This window comes from Salvia miltiorrhiza, chromosome 3, assembly GCF_028751815.1.
Source record: "Salvia miltiorrhiza cultivar Shanhuang (shh) chromosome 3, IMPLAD_Smil_shh, whole genome shotgun sequence".
NCBI lineage: Eukaryota > Viridiplantae > Streptophyta > Magnoliopsida > Lamiales > Lamiaceae > Salvia > Salvia miltiorrhiza.
In genome coordinates this window covers 10,739,238-10,766,007 of record NC_080389.1, presented here as the reverse complement: position 1 = coordinate 10,766,007, position 26,770 = coordinate 10,739,238, and the positions used below count along the sequence as shown (strand labels likewise).

Sequence of the window (26,770 nt, the reverse complement as noted above, 5' to 3'; positions counted from 1 at the left end):
TTGAACGTAATATTTAAACTCATTTGATATATATGAAAGTAATGCCCACCTGATATAAACTTTCTGTGGTACAGTAGTTCCTTGACTGATTATTAATCTCGTGCTTGACCTTTATTACGAGAATATAAATAAGATACTGCTCAAGTAAAATCCTCAAATAATGAGAATACAGAATTAACTATGCATGATCTATATGCATGAATTATTATTCTGAAATAGTAATCAAGGAGTTTTCTATTGTTAATCCAAGCTATCGGATTTAAACAAAAGCTAAGTCTCGTTTCATGAAGCCGGATAATTAATAAAAATTAATCCGTTCTCTTAGGGTGTTCTAACTTAAATGGGATTAAAAAGATCTCGCTCTATTTAATCGATTAAAAGAAAATAACTAAGTCGGCTCATTCGCTTAGTAATCTCGTAAGAATTAATCGTAATTGGGCAGCTGCGTCTAATTAACCGGCCAAACAAATATGACTTGAAGTAATAATATAAGTCAGATAATTAAAAGGCTCACATAATACAGCCTAATAATTAATTAAGAAAAGTGGGCTTGAATTAAATAAATCGTGGCATTCCAATAATTAAATTGAAAAGTTTAGTTGGAGTAATTCATGGACTCAAGTAATTAAAAAAAAATTTTAGGGCCCAGTTGAATAAATACCAAGGCCTAAAGAAAATAATTAGGAGGCCCAATCGGAATAAAATAACAAAGCCCAATGAATTAATTAAATTAGGCCCAATGAAATAATTAAATTAGGCCCAATGAATTAAACTAAAGCCCAAGCAAAATAATTGAATTAGGCCCAATTATAATAAATACAACAAGGCCCAAAAATAAATAATTATGAAGCCCAAAGAAAATAAAATAAAGGCCCAAATTTTTGGCCCAACTCAAGCCCACTGTAATTTAAAATAAAATCGGCCCACTGAAACGAAGCCCAAATAAGGAGTCCAACATAATTAAATAAACTCCGGCCCAATGAAATGGCCCAATGTAATGGCCCAATTATTAAAATAAATAAAGTCCAACTCAATTAAATGAAGCCCATACAAATCAAAACAACAATTAAATCAAAGCCCATATAAATAAAATCGGAGGCCCAATCAGTAATTAAAATCGGCCATTTAAATAAAATCAGAAGCCCAATATTAATAAATAAGCCAGCCCAACTCAAGCCCACTAAAAATAAATCAACAAGGCCCAAAGAATTAAACTAAATAAGCCCAATTAAAATAAATAAGCCCAATTTTAATTACAATAGGAAAAGCCCAAAATTTCTTCCCCCAACATCTCGGTTCTCTCTCCCTATTTCCTCAAAATCAATTCTCGCCTTTCTCTCTCTGATCTCTCTCAAGGGCCGCTCGCTCCCTTTCTCAAAATCGGCGCTCGATCGGCCCTCCCTCTCCGGCCACTCAGCTGCCGCCTGCTCCGGTCGGCGTCATCTGCCGACACGCCTGGAAGCTATGTCGCTGGACGTCGCCGCTGCTGAGGTAACGTCGCCGCCCCCCCCCAAGCCGATCTCTCTCTCTCGTTCAAGCTCTGGTCGGTTGGGCCGGCCGTTCAGTCGTCATCTGCTCCGGTCAGATTTGACCGGTGACGCGTTAAACCCCAGCATCCCACCGCGAAGAGCGGCGCCCGAGCCCTAGCTCCCTCTCATCCAGCGGCTGCGCCGCCGCCTCCGGCGTCCTCGCAGCAGATCCGCCTCCTCCCTCGGATCTCCTCTGGCCGTGGCCGAGTAGCAGTTGATCGGTCCCACCATCTCTCCCTCCGCCGACCAGCTTCTCGTCCAGCCGCCATCCACCCACTGCTATCTCTGGATCGACAGCAGTAGGAGCACCAGGCCACCGTCGTCGTTGATTCCCCGAGCCCCGACGCCGCTGCTGCTGGAACCTTCGGCTTCGCCGTCGTCTTCCTTGAGCTCGACTAAACAGGGCAGTCGACCCTATTCCTTAAGCTAAGTTTTTGTTCTATCCCCTGCTATTGTATTTCGATTCATGTTGCTACATGATGGGAGCTCTTATGGCTTTGGTTGTACAGTGGTAATATCTCAATGTATGAATCATACTACTTTCGTGAAATGCCATAAATCATGAGTTCGCATATGTGGATTGTTATGAGCTCTATAGATATGAATACAACAGGAAAGTAACTAATGCTATTTCATATAGAGTATGTAACTTTGCTAAGTTTATCAAGCTTATTGCCATCTATCATTTGAATCTGATCATGTTTGATGGTATGAATGCAAACTGGATTGAATAACTGAGGTCGCATAAATACCTTGAGTATCTAGCTTGTTGGTTGGCTGTTGTGGTATTGATGATTGAGATGAGGAATAACTGAAATATGATCAAGGTGTTATTGCTTTAAAAATGCAGGTGGAGGTTATGGCAGGAGGTGGAAACGTTCAAGCCGAAGCTTACCTTGAGGATTTGGCGGAAGTTGGGCAGCTCTTTCTCTCCTGTTAATGAAGTCTCAAATGAACTGAAGCTTGTTCAAGTATGGCAGCAGGGAAGTCGACGCTGCTGTGAGTGAAAGGGGAGTCTGTTGGCTGGAGTTGAAGTTAATAGAGGAGGATTGTTGGCTGCATACTTGAGTGATGAGTGGTGGGAAAAATGATGAGTGATGGGGGAAAATGGTAGGGAAAGAGTGAATGGTTGGGGTGAAAAATGAGTGGTGGGGAAAAGTGGTGGTCAAAGATTGATGGAAAGAAAAAAAAAAAAAAAAAAAATAATATAGAAGAATTAATGATGTATTTTCTATGTCTCGGTGATTCCGTAACTGAAATAAAATACTGGCTTCGATTCTGCTTGATACTGTATTTACATAAATCTCGATTTCGACATGTGATATCTCGCTAAAATCGATAAGTTATATAATGAATCAAAATTAAATTCGTAGATTTAATTCGTTCGTTGTTCCTAATATATAAATTAAATCCGCAGATTTAATTAATTCACGAGTCGGAAATAATCCACAACTTGAGTAAAATAAAATCTAATTCCATCTCGCTTAAATAAATAACGTGACTTTGCTAAGTCAGTTATAACTCTGAAAAAATATCATTAACTGCTTTAACAATATAAATTCAGGATCATAAGCTGAATTCATATCAGAATAATATCCGTTTTCATTCACTGATGAACAAAAATACACACTCATTACTGGATTTAAATATATAAAAGAGCGGGTCACTACATACTACCCCTCTTAACAAAAATTTCGTCCCGAAATTTGCATATTTCTTCTAAAATAGTTCGGGGTATTTATCCTTCATTTTGTCTTCAAGCTCCCACGTGGCTTCCTCTTGTCCGTGGTGTCTCCATAAGACTTTCACTGATATGATTGCCTTATTCCTGAGTTGTTGTACTTTTCGATCTAGAATGGCCTCTGGTCTCTCTTCATAACTCAAGTCTGGGCAAAGGATCATCTCTTCTTTGTGGATTATGTGCTTTGGATCGAAAACGTATTTTCTGAGTTGTGATACGTGGAAAACATTGTGAACGTTTCCAAAACTTGGCGGTAATGCCAACCTATAGGCTACTGGGCCTATTCTTTCCAAAATCTCATAAGGTCCTACGAATCGGGGCCTAAGTTTTCCCTTGACACCAAACCTAGTTATCCCCTTGGTAGGAGATACCTTTAGGAAGACCTTGTCTCCTATTTCAAACATAACTCAGTTCGACGTGCATCAGCGTAAGATTTCTGTCTATCTTGTGCCTCCTTTATTCGCCCTCTGATCTGGCGGACTATCTCAACCATCTCATTTACCATGTCTGGTCCTAAAACTTTTCTCTCACCCACTTCATCCCAATAAAGTGGTGATCTACATTTTCTTCCATACAATGCCTCATATGGTGCCATATCGATAGTCGCCTGGTAACTGTTATTATAGGCAAATTCAATCAACGGCAGTACTACTTCCCAACTTCCACCTCTATCTAACACCACTGTTCTCAACATATCTTCGAGGGTCTGAATTGTCCTTTCAGACTGCCCATCTGTCTGCGGGTGGAAGGCGGTGCTGAAATTTAACCTCGTGCCTAACTCCTTCTGTAAGCTCATCCAAAATCTAGAAGTAAATTTTGAGTCTCGGTCTGAAGTGATCGACACTGGTACACCGTGTAAGCGTACAATCTCTCGAACATACAACTGAGCTAGCTTGTCTGACCTATGTGTGATCGGTATTGGTATAAAATGAGCACATTTTGTGAGTCGATCCACTATTACCCAAATGGCAGTGTTTCCTCTCTTTGTTTTGGGCAAACTGGTCACAAAATCCATTGCGATGTGCTCCCACTTCCATTCTGGAATTTCCAACGGTTGTAGTTTTCCATATGGCCTTTGATGTAAGGCCTTCACCTGTTGGCATGCTAGGCATTTCTCCACAAATGACGCTATGTCTCTCTTCATTCCTTCCCACCAAAAGTGTTTCTTTAGGTCCTGATACATCTTAGTACTGCCTGGGTGGGCAGTATAAGGGGTATCGTGAGTCTCACTCATGATTTTATCCTTAAGCTCATCATCGTGGGGAATGCATATTCTTCCTTCAAAGAGGATAACATTATCTGATGCTTCTTGATAATTCTTGACGCCTCCTTTTCTTACTGCTTCCCGTAGTTTTTCCATCTTCCCGTCTTTTCTTTGTGCTTCTACGATCATCTTCCTCAAGTTAGGTACTGTTGCCACAACGCTTGCTATCGTCCCTGGTGGTTTAACCACTTCTATGCTCATTTTGCTAAATTCCCTTATGAGCACCGTCTCTCGAGTGATGAGAGCTCCCAATTTAGATTGGGTCTTACGACTCAATGCATCAGCCACTACGTTGGCCTTGCCTGGGTGGTAGTTAATACCGCAGTCATAGTCTTTCACTAGTTCGAGCCATCTCCTTTGTCTCATGTTGAGGTCCTTTTGCTCGAAAAAGTATTTCAGGCTTTTATGATCTGTGAATATTTCACACCTAACTCCATATAGGTGGTGCCTCCAAATCTTCAGCGCATGCACCACTGCAGCTAATTCCAGATCATGAGTCGGGTAATTCAGTTCATGTGGCCTAAGCTGTCGTGACGCATATGCTATCACTCTTCCTTCTTGCATCAGCACGCAACCAAGTCCATTTTTGGACGCGTCTGTGTAGATCATGTATTCCTTATCAGCTGTTGGGACGGCTAACACTGGTGCCGTAGTTAACTTCTCCTTAAGTTCTTGGAAGCTCTTCTCGCACTCCTCTGTCCAAGAAAATTTTATTCCCTTCCTGAGTAGTTGCGTCATTGGCCTTGCAATTTTGGAAAATCCTTCCATAAACCTCCGATAGTAACCTGCCAATCCTAAGAAACTTCTTATCTCATTAGGGTTAGTAGGCGATTTCCATTCGCGCACCGCTTGCACTTTTTCAGGGTCCACTTTAATCCCTTCTGATGACACAATATGTCCTAAAAATGTGACTTCGCTGAGCCAAAACTCGCACTTGCTGAATTTGGCGTAAAGGCGCTCCGTCCTCAACGTTTCTAGGACAATTCTCAGATGTTCCTCATGGTCTTTCTCGTTCTTCGAGTAGATCAGGATGTCATCTATGAATACCAAGACAAATTTGTCTAAATACGGATGGAACACTCGATTCATGAGGTCCATGAACACGGCTGGCGCATTAGTTAGCCCGAATGGCACAACTACAAATTCGTAGTGGCCATACCTAGTTCGAAATGCCGTCTTAGGTACGTCTTCTGGTCGAATCTTCAGCTGGTGATAACCAGACCGCAAATCAATCTTCGAGAACACGCTTGCTCCCTTGAGCTGGTCGAAGAGGTCATCTATCCTTGGTAAAGGATATTTTTTCTTCAGTGTCACTTTGTTCAGTTCCCTATAGTCTATGCACATTCTCAATGTGCCATCCTTTTTCTTCACAAAAAGTACAGGTGCACCCCAAGGTGATACACTTGGCCTAATGAATCCAAGTTCCAAAAGTTCTTGCAGTTGTATTTTGAGTTCTTCCAACTCTTTAGGAGCCATCCGGTATGGTGCCTTCGAAATGGGAGCTGCCCCGGGCTCCAAATCAATGGTAAACTCAATTGGTCTGTCCGGTGGTGGCCCTGGTAGAATCTCTGGAAATACATCTGAAAAGTCCCGTACAATTGCTACATCTTCTATACTCTTTTCAGTACCCAGTTCTCCGTGTAAATATACGAGGTAAGCTGGGTATCCCTTCTTCATCATTTTCGTTGCTTGTAGGGCGGAGATGATCATCTTTCTTCTTCCCATACTAATTCCGTGGAAATGTGACGGCTCCCTTCCTGGGGGTCGAAACGATATCCGTCTTTCGTTACAAAGGATGGTGGCATAGTTCTCGGCTAGCCAGTCCATTCCTAGGATTATGTCCACATCTCCCATTGGAATAACATACGAGTTGTTCACTACAATCTTGTGTGACCCTATGTTCAGTTCTAGGTTCAAGCACACATGATCTACTGTCGTCATCCCTCCTATAGGTGATGATATACTCAACTCTTGGTCAGCTCTTTCCATTTTAAGTTTTAATGTGTCAACACATGTACTTGAAATGAAAGTATGCGATGCGCCCGTATCAAATAGAAGTACAACAGGAGTATTGAGTAGCATGCCCATACCTGCCAGGTTTCCCTGGTTGTTCTCGGGCTGCTTCTGCCTCATAGCATAGGCTCTAGCATGACGAGGTTTTTCATGTTGTTTCTGTTGTCGCTGCTGTTGTTGGCGGGCCTGTTGCTGATATGGTTGTTGAGGTTGGGGTTGGTACTGTAGCTGTTGGTGCTGTTGTGGCTGCTGATACTGTGGTTGCTGCCTTGGGTATGATTGGGGCAAAGCTTGAATTGCTCGCAGAGGTGGAGCCTGGATAGGTGGGTTTGGCCTTGAACCCGTTCCATGTTGCTTATTCGGGCACCGGTTTGCATAGTGCCCCTTCTGGTTACAGATATAGCAACTATCACTGCCGGCCTTACAGATTCCCACATGATTTTTGTTACATTTGGGACAATGTGGGGCCCTCTGTTGGTTATTTCCCATCTGTTTCGGTGCACTCTGGCCTCCATAGCCCTGTGACTGGAAAACCCGTCCCTGCCATGGCCTCTTCTCACCTTGGTTCGGGTTACTGTTGTCCCATCTCCTCTTTCCTCTAAAATTTTGATTATGATTCTGATCATGTGAAGGTGCTGGCGTAGGTACAGTTGCAGGTCTTTCTCCTGGCATAGCTGCTTCAATGTCTAATGCTCGGCTGAGCGACTCAGTGTAAGACAATCCTCCGTGGCTTGCCAAAGCCATCCTAATTTCGTGCCTCAGACCGGCACAAAACTTTTCAGCCATCTTCTCATCTGTGTCAACTTGTTCCGGTGCATATCTAGACATATCGCAGAACATCCTGTCGTATTGAGTTACCGACATCTTCCCTTGTTTCAGATTGTAAAATTCAGCTTCCTTTTTCTTGCGGTAGCTCTTGGGTATATACTTGTCATATATACCGGCTTTGAATTGTTCCCAGGTCAGATTTTCTAACTGCTCTGCTGTCATCGTTTTCATCCTTGCTTCCCACCAGAAATCAGCTGACCCAGTCAACTGAAAGGACATACAAGTCAGGCGTTCTTGGTCGGTGCAACGCAGGAAGTTGAAAATGCGTTCAATAGCGCGAACCCAAGTTTCAGCTTCTGCCGGGTCTCCTGTCCCGTTGAAAGTAGGTGGGTTCTGTCGCAAAAATAATTCTTCAATCCGTCGTTCTGGCTGAACAGGTGGTTGAACTATTTCGGGTTCTGGTTCTGGCACTGTTTCTGGGTCTCTTCTTTCATTTCGGGGAATCCTGCCCCCTCCTCTTGGTCGTCCTCGTTTTGGCGGCATTCTATTAGGTCAAAACATAAGTTGTCAGCGCATTAAAATGCAATAAGGACATACTATCATTTCTATAGTTACTCTTTAACTCATCGAGTTCTGCTCCTGTTAAAACTTAAGCGAACATATAAATAAAACATAGCGGAATGACTTGCCACGAAAGACCAATAAGGTCACCATATATAACATAGGGAAAATTGCCTCAATGAGGACTTTACATCATCATAAAAATCTAGGTTCAAAGATCTATGTAAGTACCACACATGATGAACTGGCTATCCAGCGAAGCCATTACAAAAAGTACTCAATCACAGAACGCCCCAAGGTTTCGCGTATCCGTACTAATACTAGTCAAAAGACTATGCCGGCATATGGCATACAAAAGCATTAAAATTATCTATGTTTCTGGAATATTTAAATAACCTCATACTAGACATATATATAAACCAGTCTAAGAAGATCGGGTACAAGATCCCTGGGTCGGGGCATGGCTGTCTTCCTCTGGATCCTCTTCCGGATCTTCCTCTGGATCCTCTTCCGGATCTTCCTCTGGATCCTCATCTGTTTCTCCGCCAGATGGGTGCGACTCACCCCCTCCTTCAACTGCTGCCTGGCCAATGATGGCTGAGCGAATCATCTTCAAGGTGACTCGAAGAGTTGGGCGGTCGTCCATGGCCGGGGCTTTTCCCTTATTGAGGAAATCAATGGTATCGGCTAAGACTCTGTCAACGTCGGCCATAGCGGCTGCTATCTCTGCCTTGCTCAACTGCCTCGATGACAATGGTGGCTCACAGACTAATGGCACTGAACCCGTGCCAGGTGGAAAATCTCTGTAGGCTTGAGGCCTAGAGGGGCCTGCCTCAGCGTCGTGCCTCCTGGGTTGCCTTAAGATAGGGGCTGCTGGTGGAGTCGGCTCCGGAAGTGGGTCCAGTAGTTCGTCGGGCGAAGGTACTCCGACTCGAGCAAGGTCTCCCGGACGTATATACGGCCCTCGAGGAGCATTTCCCCAACGAGTGAATTGTGCCTGGATCTCAGCAGTAAATCCAGAGAAGTCATAATGCAAGTCATAGGACCTGCCAGAACGAGTGATGTAGTGAGCGGAAATCATCCTCGCCCATCCCTGCCATTCTGATGGCAGCAAATCCATTAGCCGCTCCATTCCGTCATAGTCCGATATCCCATGGTCTCTTGCAGCGACCCAGTGTCGATGGAAGCCGGCCAAGAATTGGCCTAAGTCATCACCGTGGCATCGGCGATAAGTAAAATATGAGTTCCTGATAGCATCCGGACTAGCATCTCGACGCAACGGCCGTCGTCTGGTAAAGCGCATCCTTGCCATCTATACATGAAGGTCGCATAATCAAACTCACGAATATCAAAATAGGTGGTAAAAACAGTAGGGTTCAAACATATCTACAACAGTAAGGTAATAATTCTACTTGAGGTCTCGAAATTCAAACCACGGTATTATAATCATAATAGCCTAACACTAGACTCGAATATAATTCGTGAAGTCTTAAATATGCTGCAACTAGTACTAACTAGGTTTTTGAAAAGAGATAACTCCGCTATGTTGCAGTTTCCAAACTATGTAGGGTATTTTTATTACTATGAAAAGTGTTCCCACTATACTCTGATTAAGGCAATAGTTGATTCGGTATCCGCCTCGCGTGAATAACCCGAACGAAGATCTATGCCCGTGTCACTATCTCGTGTGTGACACTTTTCTTTACTCCCCATTGTATTTTGTTTGTTGATTTCTCGTCTGGTTCACTAACTTTGTAACTTACTCATCGCCTCAATTTACAGAGAAAAGCAAAATGTTCTTGCTAAATTCCTTCTATTGTTGTGTTCATAACAGTGATCATGCATCCTTAGCGCATCTAAGTTCATTGAGTAACATCTCCATAAAAAGGCATAAGTAAAATCAACATTTGCATCAAGGCGAAATATAAACTTCAACATTCAAAACTTTCTGTTGCATTCCTTTCTGTTGAGCATAGCGATGTGATGAAGTGCTGAGCTTTTGCCGACTGACTCTTTCATACTAGTGATCATACTAGAAAAATTTATTAACTCTAGGGTTCAGAGCAAATAAACTGCTCTGATACCACTCTGTCACGACCGGACCTAATTAAGGATAATTAAGCCGGGGAAACCGTAACTAATGGAGGGAGATTAGAAGCGGGGTAGAAAGGGGATAATCAAACAAGGAAGGATCACATTTCATCATTTAACAAAAGGGATATTTATCATATAACAGAAGTTTAGTCATATAGACTCAAATAACTAGTAAGTTCAGATATCTCTGACTTATTCAAAATAGCATAAAACTTTTGAGTACGCAACGGAATATGATTCTGATTACATGTATGAAGACATGTAACCCTAGAGTTCATTAATACATAATAAGACAAAAGAATCCCGCTCGTCACTTCATCACCATCGGCAGCTGCTCAACCTGCACATTTAGAAATATATGCAGGGCTTGAGTACAAAAGTACTCAGTGGGCACGTATGCCTAAGTATAAAATACATGCTTCAAAACTGTAAATTGTCATGCCATAATAAACAGTACAGCAAGGGAGTTTTTCGCTAAAAGGCCCAAGCTTACTAAATTCATTTGTGATTCTTTAAGTTCGACTGCAGTCTAAGTTCTCTTGTAATCTATCATATCTGGAACTTTGTGCCGGAGAGGTGGCCACCTCTCACGGTCACTTGACCGGCCAACCCGCTAGATGACTCACGGTCACTGGTGTACACTAGCCCTGGCAGGATAGCTATCAACTGCTCAAGACCCGAATTCGATTACATGATAAAAGTCACATCAGATAGATATCATACTGAAATTTAAATATTTTATGGCAAGACAATATTTGAAATAACTTCAATTAATTTAATCATGAAATAACTTGCTTGAACGTAATATTTAAACTCATTTGATATATATGAAAGTAATGCCCACCTGATATAAACTTTCTGTGGTACAGTAGTTCCTTGACTGATTATTAATCTCGTGCTTGACCTTTATTACGAGAATATAAATAAGATACTGCTCAAGTAAAATCCTCAAATAATGAGAATACAGAATTAACTATGCATGATCTATATGCATGAATTATTATTCTGAAATAGTAATCAAGGAGTTTCTATTGTTAATCCAAGCTATCGGATTTAAACAAAAGCTAAGTCTCGTTTCATGAAGCCGGATAATTAATAAAAATTAATCCGTTCTCTTAGGGTGTTCTAACTTAAATGGGATTAAAAGATCTCGCTCTATTTAATCGATTAAAAGAAAATAACTAAGTCGGCTCATTCGCTTAGTAATCTCGTAAGAATTAATCGTAATTGGGCAGCTGCGTCTAATTAACCGGGCCAAACAAATATGACTTGAAGTAATAATATAAGTCAGATAATTAAAAGGCTCAACATAATACAGCCTAATAATTAATTAAGAAAAGTGGGCTTGAATTAAATAAATCGTGGCATTCCAATAATTAAATTGAAAAGTTTAGTTGGAGTAATTCATGGACTCAAGTAATTAAAAAAAAATTTTAGGGCCCAGTTGAATAAATAACCAAGGCCTAAAGAAAATAATTAGGAGGCCCAATCGGAATAAAATAACAAAGCCCAATGAATTAATTAAATTAGGCCCAATGAAATAATTAAATTAGGCCCAATGAATTAAACTAAAGCCCAAGCAAAATAATTGAATTAGGCCCAATTATAATAAATACAACAAGGCCCAAAAATAAATAATTATGAAGCCCAAAGAAAATAAAATAAAGGCCCAAATTTTCGGCCCAACTCAAGCCCACTGTAATTTAAAATAAAATCGGCCCACTGAAACGAAGCCCAAATAAGGAGTCCAACATAATTAAATAAACTCCGGCCCAATGAAATGGCCCAATGTAATGGCCCAATTATTAAAATAAATAAAGTCCAACTCAATTAAATGAAGCCCATACAAATCAAAACAACAATTAAATCAAAGCCCATATAAATAAAATCGGAGGCCCAATCAGTAATTAAAATCGGCCATTTAAATAAAATCAGAAGCCCAATATTAATAAATAAGCCAGCCCAACTCAAGCCCACTAAAAATAAATCAACAAGGCCCAAAGAATTAAACTAAATAAGCCCAATTAAAATAAATAAGCCCAATTTTAATTACAATAGGAAAAGCCCAAAATTTCTTCCCCCAACATCTCGGTTCTCTCTCCCTATTTCCTCAAAATCAATTCTCGCCTTTCTCTCTCTGATCTCTCTCAAGGGCCGCTCGCTCCCTTTCTCAAAATCGGCGCTCGATCGGCCCTCCCTCTCCGGCCACTCAGCTGCCGCCTGCTCCGGTCGGCGTCATCTGCCGACACGCCTGGAAGCTATGTCGCTGGACGTCGCCGCTGCTGAGGTAACGCCGCCGCCCCCCCCAAGCCGATCTCTCTCTCTCGTTCAAGCTCTGGTCGGTTGGGCCGGCCGTTCAGTCGTCATCTGCTCCGGTCAGATTTGACCGGTGACGCGTTAAACCCCAGCATCCCACCGCGAAGAGCGGCGCCCGAGCCCTAGCTCCCTCTCATCCAGCGGCTGCGCCGCCGCCTCCGGCGTCCTCGCAGCAGATCCGCCTCCTCCCTCGGATCTCCTCTGGCCGTGGCCGAGTAGCAGTTGATCGGCCCACCATCTCTCCCTCCGCCGACCAGCTTCTCGTCCAGCCGCCATCCACCCACTGCTATCTCTGGATCGACAGCAGTAGGAGCACCAGGCCACCGTCGTCGTTGATTCCCCGAGCCCCGACGCCGCTGCTGCTGGAACCTTCGGCTTCGCCGTCGTCTTCCTTGAGCTCGACTAAACAGGGCAGTCGACCCTATTCCTTAAGCTAAGTTTTTGTTCTATCCCCTGCTATTGTATTTCGATTCATGTTGCTACATGATGGGAGCTCTTATGGCTTTGGTTGTACAGTGGTAATATCTCAATGTATGAATCATACTACTTTCGTGAAATGCCATAAATCATGAGTTCGCATATGTGGATTGTTATGAGCTCTATAGATATGAATACAACAGGAAAGTAACAAATGCTATTTCATATAGAGTATGTAACTTTGCTAAGTTTATCAAGCTTATTGCCATCTATCATTTGAATCTGATCATGTTTGATGGTATGAATGCAAACTGGATTGAATAACTGAGGTCGCATAAATACCTTGAGTATCTAGCTTGTTGGTTGGCTGTTGTGGTATTGATGATTGAGATGAGGAATAACTGAAATATGATCAAGGTGTTATTGCTTTAAAAATGCAGGTGGAGGTTATGGCAGGAGGTGGAAACGTTCAAGCCGAAGCTTACCTTGAGGATTTGGCGGAAGTTGGGCAGCTCTTTCTCTCCTGTTAATGAAGTCTCAAATGAACTGAAGCTTGTTCAAGTATGGCAGCAGGGAAGTCGACGCTGCTGTGAGTGAAAGGGGAGTCTGTTGGCTGGAGTTGAAGTTAATAGAGGAGGATTGTTGGCTGCATACTTGAGTGATGAGTGGTGGGAAAAATGATGAGTGATGGGGGAAAATGGTAGGGAAAGAGTGAATGGTTGGGGTGAAAAATGAGTGGTGGGGAAAAGTGGTGGTCAAAGATTGATGGAAAGAAAAAGAAAAAAAGAAAAAAAAAATAATAATAATATAGAAGAATTAATGATGTATTTTCTATGTCTCGGTGATTCCGTAACTGAAATAAAATACTGGCTTCGATTCTGCTTGATACTGTATTTACATAAATCTCGATTTCGACATGTGATATCTCGCTAAAATCGATAAGTTATATAATGAATCAAAATTAAATTCGTAGATTTAATTCGTTCGTTGTTCTAATATATAAATTAAATCCGCAGATTTAATTAATTCACGAGTCGGAAATAATCCACAACTTGAGTAAAAATAAAATCTAATTCCATCTCGCTTAAATAAATAACGTGACTTTGCTAAGTCAGTTATAACTCTGAAATAATATCATTAACTGCTTTAACAATATAAATTCAGGATCATAAGCTGAATTCATATCAGAATAATATCCGTTTTCATTCACTGATGAACAAAAATACACACTCATTACTGGATTTAAAATATATAAAAGAGCGGGTCACTACAATAAATGATAGTTTACTGATAAAGAGTTTTGATGATTTTGAATTATTTGGTTTGCGTTGAAAAGATGTCAAGATGTTAAGTTTTGAGTCGAGAGACGAGTTCACGTAGTGAGATTCACGCGTTGAAATCTCATGGTTGACATTATATATGAATAGGTCATGCCGAAATTTTTAGTGAAATTAGGATTTGAGCATAGTCAATTCTTGTTGACCCGTGACTCAAATACATGCCTAATGGATAGTTTAACTTCTAATTGGTTAATTAGACGAGATGAGAGCGAATAGATCTGCTAAGAAAGTGGACTTTTCGATGTGTTAAATATTTTTTTTAATTGAAGAGCTGCTAATTATAACATAAGGATGTTATAATTAATGAGTAATGACGAGAGATAATAATTGTTATATTGATTAACAATCAAGAGAGATGAACATTAGAGATACTAATGTTTCATAAAAGAGATTAGATTATTGATCGAGGTTTCTTTTATAACTTCTCATCAATTCTTCATAACAATGAAGGTCCTTTTGGGAAGTAACGACTTGAGGGAGAGAGTGACGTTACTCATTGATACAGAGACACAACGAGGTGGGCATTACTTTCATATATATCAAATGAGTTTAAATGTTACGTTCAAGCAAGTTATTTCATGATAAAATCTTTGAGTTAAAGTTATTTCAAGTATTGTCTTGCCATAAAATGTTTAAATTTTAGTGTAACGACCGCACTTGCTAAGGATAGCAAATTCGGGGAAACCGCGACTAAGGGAGGGGATTTAGGAGCGGGAGTAAGAAAGGGGCATATTCGGTTTCTTGATGACTCGACTTGTATAAGGAAATCAATCGAAATATCTAGATATCAACGAAGGCCACAAGGGGACCGTACATAATATTATCCCAAAACGGGGTACTCAATAGTTTTAGTACATTATTAAATAATACATATTGTTTGACAAATGACATAATATCTTAACATAATCAGTGTTCGCAGCGGAATAACAATAACTTGAGTATATGTATGAAGACATATACTCCACTCTGAGGTTCTCGTCCTAAATTGACAAAAGCTTCGCTTGCACACTACATCCTCGATCACAGCTCAACCTGCACATTTAAAAATACATGCAGGGCTAAGTACAAAAGTACTTAGTGGACACTTGCCGAAATTTACATATATGCATAATATTTTATTGTCAAGCCTTTCAACAGTAGTAAGATACGAGGGTTTTCCTTTAAAGACTCGTATTTACCAAACATAATATCATTTCTTTCATCAATAACCCGCGCAGGTATTTTATATCATTAATCACCATATCAGTAACTCGTGCCGAGAGGGAGGCCTCCCTCTACGGACACTATGATCGGCCAACCCGCTAGATGACTCACGATCACAAGGTGTACACTAATTCCGAAGGGATTTGCGGTCCCACCCAGAATCCGAATTCGATTAACATCAGATAGGCAATTAATAATAAAACATAAAGCATTTAGGCATTGACAATATCATTTAAATTCATAAGCATAAAGTCTTAACAATTCTAATATATAATTTTAGTTTATACGTAGAAAGCCTACCTGAATAGCAGACTCACGATTTAGCTCTAACTCTGGTGCTTGACCTTTAATCCGAGAAAATAAAATAAGATTCTAATTCTCGAAAAATCTCAATAAATGAGGATGCGTGAAATGATTATGCATGTCTCATATTCCTTTAATTAAATTATGAGATGCTAATCCTATTTAAGGAATTAAAGCTCGTCTTATGAGGTCGGATTATTAATCTTTAATAATCTACTCATTTTAAAATAATCTAATTCACTTACTAATTAATAATTAGTAAGCCTTAAAATTTTCTCTAATTAAACTTAATAGAATAATTATGAAGGCCTAAATAAAATAATCAAGGCCCAATAGGAATTTAATTTGAGCCCAAATGAATAAATTCAAAGCCCAATGCATAAATAACATTAAACCCAACATCAATTAAATGAACTAGGCCCAATTGAGAAAGCCCAAAAATTCGGTCCAAACCCGGCCCAAAATTTCGGCCCAAACCCGGCCCAAAATCCTCACTCTCGGTTCTCTCTCTATCATCTCTCACGCCTCTCCATCTCTCTCTTTACCGACAATTCTTCTCTTTTTCTCCCTTTTATCTCCACTATCATGTTTCCTTTAACCTTTTTATAAAGTAAATCACATGCACACACATTTTTAAATATCTCTCTCTCTCACCGATTCATCCAAACACACACACATACACTTTTTTAATCTTTCTCTCTCTCTCTTCTCAAAACAAAACACATGCACACACTTTTTAACAAAAGACACGCACACACACATTTAAGTATATCCCTCTATCTATATCTTTATTAAAGCTATATTCCTTCTCTTTTTTTTTTTTTTAATCATCAAACCCATTCTCTCTCCCTTTATTATAAACGCACTCGGCTCTCTCTCAATCAAAAAGAAAAATTTGCAGCATCATCTCTCTCTTTCTCACAATATCATCTCTCTCTTTCTCACAATATCAAGACCGAACGTTGCTCATCTCTCTCTCTCGCTCAACAGCCGCTCGGCTCTCTTTCTCAAATCAAGACATCGCCGTCCGCGTCTTGGCCCTTCCAGTCGCCGGCGAGGTTCGCCGCGTGGAGCTGCTGCTGCTGTTCTGCTCTGGGCCGCGACCAGCGGCGCTTGGCCTTTGGCCGCGCCGTCCCGCTCAGCCGCCTGGAACTGCTGCTGCTCGCCCGGAGTCCGCCGACTGCTGCTGTTCGTCGAGTCGGCGAGAGATGGCAGAACAGCTGCTGCCGCCGACAGAGGCCATCTCGCCGTTTGGTGCCGCCGCCATCGGCTGCCGCTGCCTCGCCCAAAGCCGACTCCCGGAGTTGCCGTTCGTCGTAGCGAAGGTCTCGGCAGTTCGTCATTGCCTCCTTCTCGTTTTATCTCTCTTCGATAGGTTTGTAGATTTGAAAAAGTTTTACATAAAACTCAAGTTTGTGTAAAGATTTGATTATGGAATCAAAACTTGATTTTTCTGTACTCTAGTTTAGTTATATAGAGGTTCTATTTCTGATTTCTTGCAAAGGTTTGATGCGTATGCAAATACTGTAAACTGTAAAATGATATATTGCTTGCTAATGAATTCTATTGAACATAAACACTTGTATAAGGAATGAAGTTGAAGAACTTTGAGATTAATATATACCTTGTTCTGCTGAAGTTTGGAACTCAAAACGAACACTCTGTATTTTAGAATTAGCAATTGAAGGTTGTGGTTTTAAAACTGATTCGTTTGAGTTAATTTATAGGCGAATTGCTGCGACAATGGAATTTATGAATGTGGAATTTTTGTGAGTGAAAATCGGCTGCGCCTGAACAAATAAGATTTGCTGCGGCTGTATCTGTATCTTTGAAAAAAATGAGATTTGCTGTTGAAAACTGAGATTTGCTTTGTTGAAATCTTTCTGACTGTGTAGGATGGAAAAAGAAAAAAAACTAAGCACGGGTGAGAATAGAGTGGCTGAGGGAGCATAGCGTGCTAAATTTAATACACGAAAAAAAAAATCTAAATTAATAACGTAGATTTAATACTTCACAAGTCGGAATAAAATCACGACTCAAGAAATAATAATAGAAAAATAATTCTATTGTGATTAATAAATAACATGACTTAACTAAGTCAGTTATGAATCTGAAATAAATAATTATTGGCTTACTCAATAATTTTCATCGCGGTTTTATTTACGCGAAACTACTGACTTGGTAATAAAATAATAATCCTGCTTAATTGAATATAATCCAGTGTCATAAGCTGAATTTAAATCCTAAGTAATTACTGGGCTTGATTTACTGAAAGATGAAATAATAATTATCATATTACTGGATTTAAATATAATAAAAGAGCGGGTTGTTACATTTAGTATGATATCTATCTGCTTTGGCTTTGCCAATGATGCAATCGAATTCGGGTCCTGAGCAGTTGATAGCTATCCTGCCAGGGCTAGTGTACACCAGTGACCGTGAGTCATCTAGCGGGTTGGCCGGTCAAGTGACCGTGAGAGGTGGCCACCTCTCCGGCACAAAGTTCCAGATATGATAGATTACAAGAGAACTTAGTCTGCAGACGAACTTTAAGAATCACAAATGAATTTAGTAAGCTTGGGCCTTTTTAGCGAAAAACTCCCTTGCTGTACTGTTTATGATGGCATGACAATTTACAGTTTTGAAGCATGTATTTTTATACCTAGGCATACGTGCCCACTGAGTGCTTTTGTACTCAGCCCTGCATATGTTTTCTAAATGTGCAGGTTGAGCTGATGTGATGATGGTGCTGCAATGAGCGGAGTCTCCAGGGTTGTTAATAAATAGTTAACCTGTCTAGAATATGTCTTCATACATATGTCTAGCTACTTTCCGCTGCAAGATGTTGTTGATGTTATAGTATGTTATGTCATACTTTGAGTCTTAAGAGAATGGTTTCATATGATGTATAACTTGATTAATGATATTAATTAAGTTTTATGTTGTCTTTCATAGACTGTTCAAAAGAGTATTAATGAGTAAATACGATGATTTTTCTTAAGTTAAGTAAGATTTACGGTTTCAAATGATGCCCCTTTCTTTCCCTTATTCTTTAACCCCATCCCTAGTCGTAGATCACTCGGCTTAACTATCCTTAGTTAAGGCGGGCTGTGACATCACAGGACCACCGAAAATTCAGCGTGCACAGCGAAGGTCCTGACAATCGTCGGACAGAGGAGAAAACTTTCATAGGGGGCGGCGCCCTGACCGCCGCGTGTCCGATTGGGGTTATTCTATGTGTTTTTTTCTGTATTTTTTAGGCTTTTAGACTGTGTTTTAACCAGAGACTTTAAATTGGTCTCATTATTGCACTTATTAAGGGTTCGAGACTTTAACTACAAAAAAATTTATCGGACTCCGACGAAATTAGCGACGGAAAACAATCAGACGTTAAATATTTTATTTTTTATTTTTTTTATTTTCAGTTAGCGACGGAAAATAATCTGTCTGTAAATATTATTAATTTTTTTTGTTATTTTTATTTTATTTTTAAAAAAATATTTTATTATTATTTAATTAATATTCCATTTTTTCTTATTTTTAAATGATAATATTTTAAAATTTATTGTTATTTTCAACAATAATATATATATTTTTTTTTATTATTTTAAATTCGATCTTCTTTCGTCGGCACCACAAATAATAAATTATTGATAATATTTTAAAATTTATTGTTATTTTCAACAATAATATATTTTTTTTATTATTTTAATTTCAATATATAATATCAATTATTTTCAAAAAAAATAAAATTTTCTAATATAATTAAAGAAAAAGAAGAAAAAACCTTTTCGCGATTCTTCTTCTTACTCGACTTGATCTACTTTCCGAATCAATCCTCCATTTTCCTTAGCTTCTCTGCTTTCGTTTTTCTGAAATAGGATTCCAAAAGTCTTCTGTTACAATGGAAAATATAAAAGCAGTAGTTGGTGGCTTAGACAGTTGAAATCTTTCTATATATTATTATAATAAATTTATTACTCCAGGATGCACGTTTGCACGTTCACCCCACATGCATCCTGCATGCTTTTCTCAAGAAACAAGATGTTGACTAATTGTTTCTGATTGTAAGAAACAAGTAAATATCGATCTTAGGACCAAAACATATTATTTTTTATTTTACTTCTTAAATATTGAATCTTCGCAAGCAATGGCTGTCCAACTTGGCAACTTGATTAGGAAATGCTACATGTGAAAAGATTACTTAGGATGCATTTACTTTAGTTGTAAAACTCAGGTAAAAATTACAACGAAAATATAAGTTTGTGTATTTTTTACCTTAATTGAAAGTTCAGGTGAAAATTGTAATTTTTACCAAAAATAAACTGGGTCTAGATCCCCAAAAATTTGGGACCCTATGCAGCAACGCATTTGAGCATATGGTCAGCTATGGGCATGCTTATGGTGTGTAAAGAGGCTGCCTTTTCAAATAATATCATTATAATCAACATTCTACTGCTGAAATGAAAATTTTATTGAAAAGAAAGAAAGAAAAGTTGTTACAAAACCGGTGTAACGAAAAGCAGTACAGCAAGGGACCAATGTAAGGCGCAACACTACCTAACGAAAAACCAAAAAACAAAACCACAGTTCAGGGGGACGGGAAATTCGCCGCCACAGATTACGGCCAAACCAAAACCCATCGGCGAGTCGTCCCCGTAAGCCGGAAGAAACACAGCTCAAGCACAAAAGAGCCAACAACAAAACCCGAGGGGGCAGCATAATCAACATTCTACACATTCATTAATATTTGATAGAATGAAAATGAAACTAATTAGGGTGCGTTCTCTTTGGTTGTAAATTTATCATGAGAAAATGAAGGATAAACAAAATTTCATACTTTAAATCCTTCTTTTATTTTCTTACATTTCCTACTTGACCCTTGCTCATTCCTCATTTACACTACAAAGGAGGAATAATATTATCCCTCCAAAAATTGTGTGATAATATTATCTCTCATTTGTAGTGTAAATGAGAAATGAGTAAGGGTCAAGTAGAAAAATGAAAAAAGAAAGGAAGAATTAAAATGGTGAAATTTTGTTTATCCTTCATTTTCTCATGATAAATTTACAACCAAAGAGAACGCACCCTTAATGTACGTATATTTCCAATAGCACAAGCGTCACAAAACTGATGTACTTTTTTGCAGTGAGAATAAGACAATGGCTATGGGGTGAGAATGAAACAATGATTCAAACGCTGACCATAATTGTCGCAGCTAAATGTCATTTACAAACACAAGAACAGAGGGGAAAAAATAGGAAGAAAAACTAGAGAATATTCAAATTAATGCCAACAAGCAAAATGTATCAATAATGCAGATAACTGTATTTAAGAATTGATATTCACAATACTTATATCGGAGATCAAGTCTGAATTCCTCATCTTTGTTGCAATGCTTTTGGTTGTCACCATCTTTAACTCCTTCAGATGGTTCATCAACCCAATCGCTTTCGGGAGGGTATCCAGATATGGACAATCCTGGATTTCTAATTTCTTGAGCCAATACATTGCATCTTTTCCACATTGTACATTTCTTAGATTCCACAACTCTTCGATACACAAGACTTCGAGACCAGGGAATTCATTATCCAAAATCACCATTTCTAAACCAACGTATGCATTCCGCAATTTGAGGTACTCTAGTGTCTTTAACTTCGCTAGTAGTGGCATGGGGTCTTCATCAAGATAGCTATTAACTAACGTCAAGTATCTAATATTTGGAGGGAGATTAGTTGGTAACCTGGCAAGGAGTCCATCCAATTTGAGTGTACGAACACTTTGTAGAATACGAAGCTCGTCCAAACAAGGCATGCTTCTGAAACGATACCCTCTTAAGATTAGGTGTTTAAGCTTCTTCAAGTCAGCCAATGATGTCATCATCTTGCTCACATCTGAGTTTCCATCCAATCCTTCTATGCCCAATTTCTTAAGACGAAATAACAGTCTTAAGCGCGAGAGACCATATGTCCAATTATCAACTGAGATGTAAGTTAAGGTCTCCAGATGCTGTAGGTCGTCTATCTTCAAAGGCTTTTGGCAAATCACATCTGACATGTAGAGGTGGCGAAGCTTATATATTTTCCATATAATATCTGGAACCTCCACCATAAAGTTCTGAGCTATGTCAAGAACCTCAAGCTTTTTCAAGCACCCCAGGGACTGTGGCAGCTCTTTCATGTAATTATTTCTCAACCCCAAGTATCTTAATTCCATAAATGTGACGATAGTTTCCGGTATAATCTTCAACCCAAAATCTTCCAAGTCAAGTATCTTAAGTAGTTCAAAGCTCTTCCAGTAGGACAGACTAGTGTCAAAGTAGCCACCTCCATGGAAGATGAGAGAAACAAGATGTTTATCTTGATCCGTCGAGTAGTTGAACTTCTCTCTGCTACAAATGATAACACGATGTTGACAAGGACTCTCAGAGGGCCTATTATTTCCATTATTCCTGAGGATCTCAAAACCTAGTTTTTCCTCTGCTTTTTGGATGGATAGCATGTGTAGCAGAGCATTCATTCGATACTCCGTGCTCTTTTCCTTGACATCAATAACAGATTCATTGATTAAACCATCTAAATATGATTTACATTTATATGCTGAATCCACTACTCCTCCTGCAACCCATATCTGTTTCAACTTTTCTTTCCTCAAAGTTGTGCTTTCCTTAAAGAAGGCCATACACAAGAAACACGACTCCAGCTTGGGATCCAATTGAAGATAAAATGGTTCCAATAACTTGAGCATTGAACCAAAATCAACTGATTGAAGAAGTTGTTCCCATTCAATCCCCTCTGAGACTTTCTTTTCTGCTAACTGCTTTCCCACCTCTTTTATAGCTAATGGCAGACCGTCACATTTTCTCAACATTTGTTTTCCCATATGCTCCAAGGACTTCGGGAATTTGTGCTCACCTGTCAACCTATTCCCATGGTTTATTGTTTTCAAAAACAATTGCCAGCTCTTCTCAGCATCCAAAGGTTTCATCTGATGAACATTTTCATCGCGTACATATATGTCGACATGCATCATGTGACTTGTGAGCAGCAATCTACTTCCATTCCCTGCTTAGATAAGAACAATACAAAAAGGAAGAGTCAGAAGGCTACTGAGTCTGGAAATTTATATTGTTAGATATGTATTTTTTTTTTAATAAAAAAAGCCATTGGACTCTAATAATATTTGGAATTTATTTATGAGACTTCAAAATTTAATTATAAAAACTTAATATTTTGAACCAGGACTTATGTTAAAGTATATGTTAAAAACTTAATAAAAACTTAACACGACTAGATCATAAGCAGAATTATGATTATATATACATACATCCTTCTGGAAGAATTTGCAAGAAAGACTTCAAGTGCATCTGTTTGGGTACGTCGTCGAGAACTACAAAATATCGTGTTCCTTTCAAGTGTTGATAAAGCATATCTCGGAGACTCTCGTTGTCCATATTCTCCAATAAGGAAGATGAATGGAGATTCTGAGGATCTTCTACCTGTTGTATTAGTTTGATAAGTAGCTCTTTAATAGTGAAGTGAGCAGAATTAGATACCCAAGCACGAGGCTCGAAGTGCTGAATGATGGTTGGATGGTTGTATATCTTTCTCGCAAGAGCTGTCTTTCCAATACCACTCATCCCTTTGATAAGAACAATCCAACTGTTGTATCCTTTCCCACCAATAATCTTTGTGCGAAGCAGCATTTCCACATCTTCCCCCAAGCCCACCACATCTACATCATCATCAACATTTTCTAATGATCTCATCTCCGCCCCATCATCTCCCAGTTTAAGCATCTGCTTTTTGATCTCTCCAATCCAACTATGGATGGACTCATAGTACATATAAACGGTATTGCGTTTCTTGGAAAGGTGGAGGGCATAGTCAGCTACGTCGACAAGGTCAGATACCAAAAAATTTAGGGTTCTCCCCTCTTCCAATTTCTTATCCCTCACAATATCCAGAATCTCTCTCACCTCTTTGATTACCCTTCTCATTTCCTCATTTGTTTCGTGCTCTCGATAATTAATGTCCAGCTTCTGTATCACCGATAAGAGGAGCGCCTCCGACATACTTCTGCTTGGAACAAATTAACTATCATAATAGGCAATTTAACAGCATTAGTAGCTAGGAAATAACAAATTCCAACAAATCGATAAATTATTAGCATAGAAAAAAATGATTTTGGATTTAATAGAATTTACTCAAGGGAAAGATTTCAAAAATTTGACTCTAAGAGTGAAAAAAAGTATATATTCACCAATTTTTCATCATTTTCATATGTTTACTATGATGGAAAATTTTCTCCTAGCAGGGTGGAATATTTTCTCGGGCAGCTCCTTATTAGTATAGAAGAAAAATGATTTTGGATTGAAAGAATTCACTTCAGAAATCTGACTCTATATAAGAACATCATAATCATGTGAATTTTAAAACGATCAACTCTAAGTAGAATAAAATTAACTACTTGTGTTTCTTCTCATCTTTCCTACTCAGTTCTCCTTTTTCCTCAACTTCACCAGCGTGTGTTTTGATTAGTAGATTGAAATTGAAAAGTCATCAACTAAAATTGAAATTAAACTCTATAAAACAAGAATGTTGCATATTATATATTTTTCATACGGGAAAAAGAACAACGTAGGTATACAATTAATTGAAAAATCGAAAAAAAAATTGAGTTTCAAATGCCCAAACACAAACTGAACAGTTTGAAAATAACCCAATTGATAACACGTTTCCCCTCCATTCATTAGATAATGGGAAAGGATTATTCATCCTTCAAAACAAACACAATTAAACAGTTCAACACAAACACAAACATTAAACAGTTAAACATTTTCAATTGATACAACTAATTTTGATTCCAATTTGACAATAGCAAATAAGCAAGAATTGTAAATTTGTATTGGATTGAGTAAACCTGAGTTAAGATAACATACCTGGGCTGCCGGTGACGGATCAACTAATGTGCGGCGCTGCAGAATCCGGCGGTGTTTAATGTGAATTTTGAATTTCGTTTGAGTAGAATTAGGGATTTTGAATTTTCCAGTTGAAGAAGCCAAATAATGTGCATATTTAACAACCACTAATAAAATAATAACATCACGAGCTTAAATCGAGCCAGCTGAAGTGTTGACTTATTGTTTCACGCATAAAATTTTGTAGGGATAAAAAACAAGTTTGAAAGATATTTAAATAGGGTGATTTTAAACACAGCCTCCAATTTTATCATTATAGCCTCTTATTTTTAAAAAATAATAAAAATAATTATTAATATACTATTTTACCCCTATAGCCCCATTTAAAATTTATAATAAATTTATGAAAAACTTAATAAGTACATTTCAACGAATCTCAACTAATCAACTCAAACTCCAAAATCAAAAATGAAGAATCCATTAATGAAAAGTTGCTGTACAGATTAATGCAAAAAAAAAAAAAGAGTAGAACATATGCTATAGACTGAATACAAATGCCAATACGTTGTTGCTAAACAGCTGAGGCTGTTGATGATACAAGCTCAAGTAATCAATCCATCTACTCACTCTTCAAAAATTTCGACTGACGTCCCCTCTCTGAAATTTCTGGGCTAAACGCACCTGCTTCTCTCTCTCACTCTCACTCTCACTCTCACTCTATTCGTTTGATGAATTTTGAATTTTGAAATGCACTGGCTTCATTTGATGATTATTTGGAGGATAATCCCAAGGTTTTTAAGGCCATATTTCCAGATAAGCGTAGAAGCCACCAAATAAATCAATGAGGTTTCCTTTCTCAATTTGTTTGTTACTTTGCCTTTTATTGAAGTATGCAACTCAAAGCTAAGGATCCAGCCTCTGCCACGTCACTATATCTTTAGATAGTTGTTATACAGCTGTTATGCAATAGTTATAACTGCCACTGTTGTAAGTTGTATAAATAGGCTATTCTCTTCACAATGTAATCAGTCTTTAGTTTTTCAAGATAGAAATGAATTCAAGCTCTTACTCTTATACTTGTCTACGTGGATGATATCCTCATTACTGGTCATGATTCTGCTCTAGTAAATTCAGTTATCAATCATCTTCATCAAAAGTTTTCAGTGAAAAACCTTGGTGGTGTCAATTATTTTTTGGGTATTGAGGTTCTTCGTGATGCTGATGCTTATCTCCTGTGCCAACACAAATATATCCAAGAACTTCTTACTAAAACAAAGATGGTGGACTGCAAACCATGTGCAACACCTATGACACCTGCTACCAAGTTATCTAAAGAAGGTGGTGTTTTGTTTGATGATCCAACTATGTATCGCAGCACTGTTGGAGCTTTACAATATCTTACCATTACAAGACCTGATATAGCTTACTCGGTAAATAAGCTTAGTCAGTTCTTGGCTGCTCCCACCACTCTCCATTGGACTGCCTGCAAGAGGCTACTCAGGTACTTAAAGGGTACAGCCTCACTTCGTCTATCATTTAAGCCATCTGCTACCTCTCAGATTATAGGTTACTCTGATGCGGACTGGGCGGGCTCAGTGGATGATCGTCGCTCAACAGGTGGTCACTGCATCTATTTGGGGTCTAATCTTATCACTTGGTCAGCTAAAAAGCAGGATGTAGTCAGTCGAAGTAGTGCGGAGTCGGAATACCGAAGCCTGGCCAATGCCACGACTGATATTGTATGGTTGCATGCTTTGTGCAGCGAACTTGGGCTTACTTTGCAGTCTCCATCCAAGTTGTGGTGTGACAACATCAGTGCCCTTGCCTTGGCTGGCAACCCGGTTTTTCACACGAGAACTAAGCACATCGAAGTTGACATTCATTATATCCGTGATAAGATAAAGGATGGAACAATTGAAGTAGGTTATGTGCCTTCCAATGATCAGATTGCTGACCTCCTCACCAAGCCATTGGCTGACACTAGGTTCTGTGCACTTCGTGATAAACTGAATCTGTTGCCGTAACTCCTGGCCAGGTCTCAATGGGGGTGTATTGAAGTATGCAACTCAAAGCTAAGGATCCAGCCTCTGCCACGTCACTATATCTTTAGATAGTTGTTATACAGCTGTTATGCAATAGTTATAACTGCCACTGTTGTAAGTTGTATAAATAGGCTATTCTCTTCACAATGTAATCAGTCTTTAGTTTTTCAAGATAGAAATGAATTCAAGCTCTTTAGCTTCTCTCTCTAAAGTTCAGTGCCTTTAACACCTTTTGGTGACTTCTTCGTTTAATTTTGTG

General features: G+C 39.0%; 3 protein-coding genes and 2 long non-coding RNA genes across 8 annotated transcripts; 1 reads left to right on the top strand and 4 right to left on the bottom strand.

Moving 5' to 3' along the window:
- Positions 1–1,602: 1,602 nt before the first annotated feature.
- On the bottom strand, positions 1,603–7,967 carry LOC131018310 (uncharacterized). The gene is made up of 3 exons (XM_057947035.1): positions 4,577–7,967; positions 2,282–2,340; positions 1,603–1,924 (listed from the first exon to the last, which is right to left on the bottom strand). Exons 1-3 carry the CDS (start codon positions 7,856–7,858, stop codon positions 1,603–1,605), a joined length of 3,663 nt encoding a protein of 1,220 aa, XP_057803018.1. The 5' UTR covers positions 7,859–7,967.
- Positions 7,968–10,097: 2,130 nt separating this feature from the next.
- On the bottom strand, positions 10,098–11,308 carry LOC131017726 (uncharacterized). The gene is made up of 2 exons (XR_009099826.1): positions 10,815–11,308; positions 10,098–10,310 (listed from the first exon to the last, which is right to left on the bottom strand). It is a non-coding gene; the product is annotated as an uncharacterized LOC131017726 (long non-coding RNA).
- A 667-nt stretch (positions 11,309–11,975) lies between these two features.
- Positions 11,976–13,472, bottom strand: LOC131017727 (uncharacterized). The gene is made up of 2 exons (XR_009099827.1): positions 13,189–13,472; positions 11,976–13,104 (listed from the first exon to the last, which is right to left on the bottom strand). It is a non-coding gene; the product is annotated as an uncharacterized LOC131017727 (long non-coding RNA).
- A 7,251-nt stretch (positions 13,473–20,723) lies between these two features.
- LOC131017526 (disease resistance RPP8-like protein 3) lies at positions 20,724–24,705 on the bottom strand. Of its 4 annotated transcripts, none has more exons than XM_057946308.1 (3): positions 24,491–24,705; positions 22,876–23,627; positions 20,724–22,616 (listed from the first exon to the last, which is right to left on the bottom strand). In XM_057946308.1, the coding sequence occupies exons 2-3, from the start codon at positions 23,621–23,623 to the stop codon at positions 20,881–20,883; spliced, it is 2,484 nt and encodes an 827-aa protein (XP_057802291.1). In that variant the 5' UTR covers positions 23,624–23,627; positions 24,491–24,705; the 3' UTR covers positions 20,724–20,880. The 4 variants fall into 4 exon arrangements, with proteins under 4 accessions (XP_057802291.1, XP_057802290.1, XP_057802293.1 ...); XM_057946307.1 differs by having other exon boundaries at positions 22,876–23,645; positions 24,491–24,704; XM_057946310.1 differs by having other exon boundaries at positions 20,724–22,613; positions 24,491–24,704.
- Positions 24,706–25,746: 1,041 nt separating this feature from the next.
- Positions 25,747–26,493, top strand: LOC131018309 (secreted RxLR effector protein 161-like). The gene has a single exon (XM_057947034.1). The coding sequence runs from the start codon at positions 25,747–25,749 to the stop codon at positions 26,491–26,493; it is 747 nt and encodes a 248-aa protein (XP_057803017.1).
- The last annotated feature ends 277 nt before the right edge of the window (positions 26,494–26,770 follow it).

What these genes read in the sequence shown, in the direction of transcription:
- LOC131017526 (XM_057946308.1), bottom strand. Translation starts at nt 23,623, where the DNA reads ATGTCGGAGGCGCTCCTCTTATCGGTGATACAGAAGCTGGACATTAAT. An exon ending in GCAAATTCTTCCAGAAGGAT is followed by an intron (nt 22,617 to 22,875) that starts GTATGTATATAT and finishes TTCTTATCTAAG; the next exon opens with CAGGGAATGGAAGTAGATTG.
- LOC131018309 (XM_057947034.1), top strand. Translation starts at nt 25,747, where the DNA reads ATGGTGGACTGCAAACCATGTGCAACACCTATGACACCTGCTACCAAG.
- LOC131018310 (XM_057947035.1), bottom strand. Translation starts at nt 7,858, where the DNA reads ATGCCGCCAAAACGAGGACGACCAAGAGGAGGGGGCAGGATTCCCCGA. An exon ending in GCGTCAAGAATTATCAAGAA is followed by an intron (nt 2,341 to 4,576) that starts GCATCAGATAAT and finishes ATCATATTTCAG; the next exon opens with TTATTCCTCATCTCAATCAT. An exon ending in CAACAAGCTAGATACTCAAG is followed by an intron (nt 1,925 to 2,281) that starts GTATTTATGCGA and finishes TGCCCTGTTTAG; the next exon opens with TCGAGCTCAAGGAAGACGAC.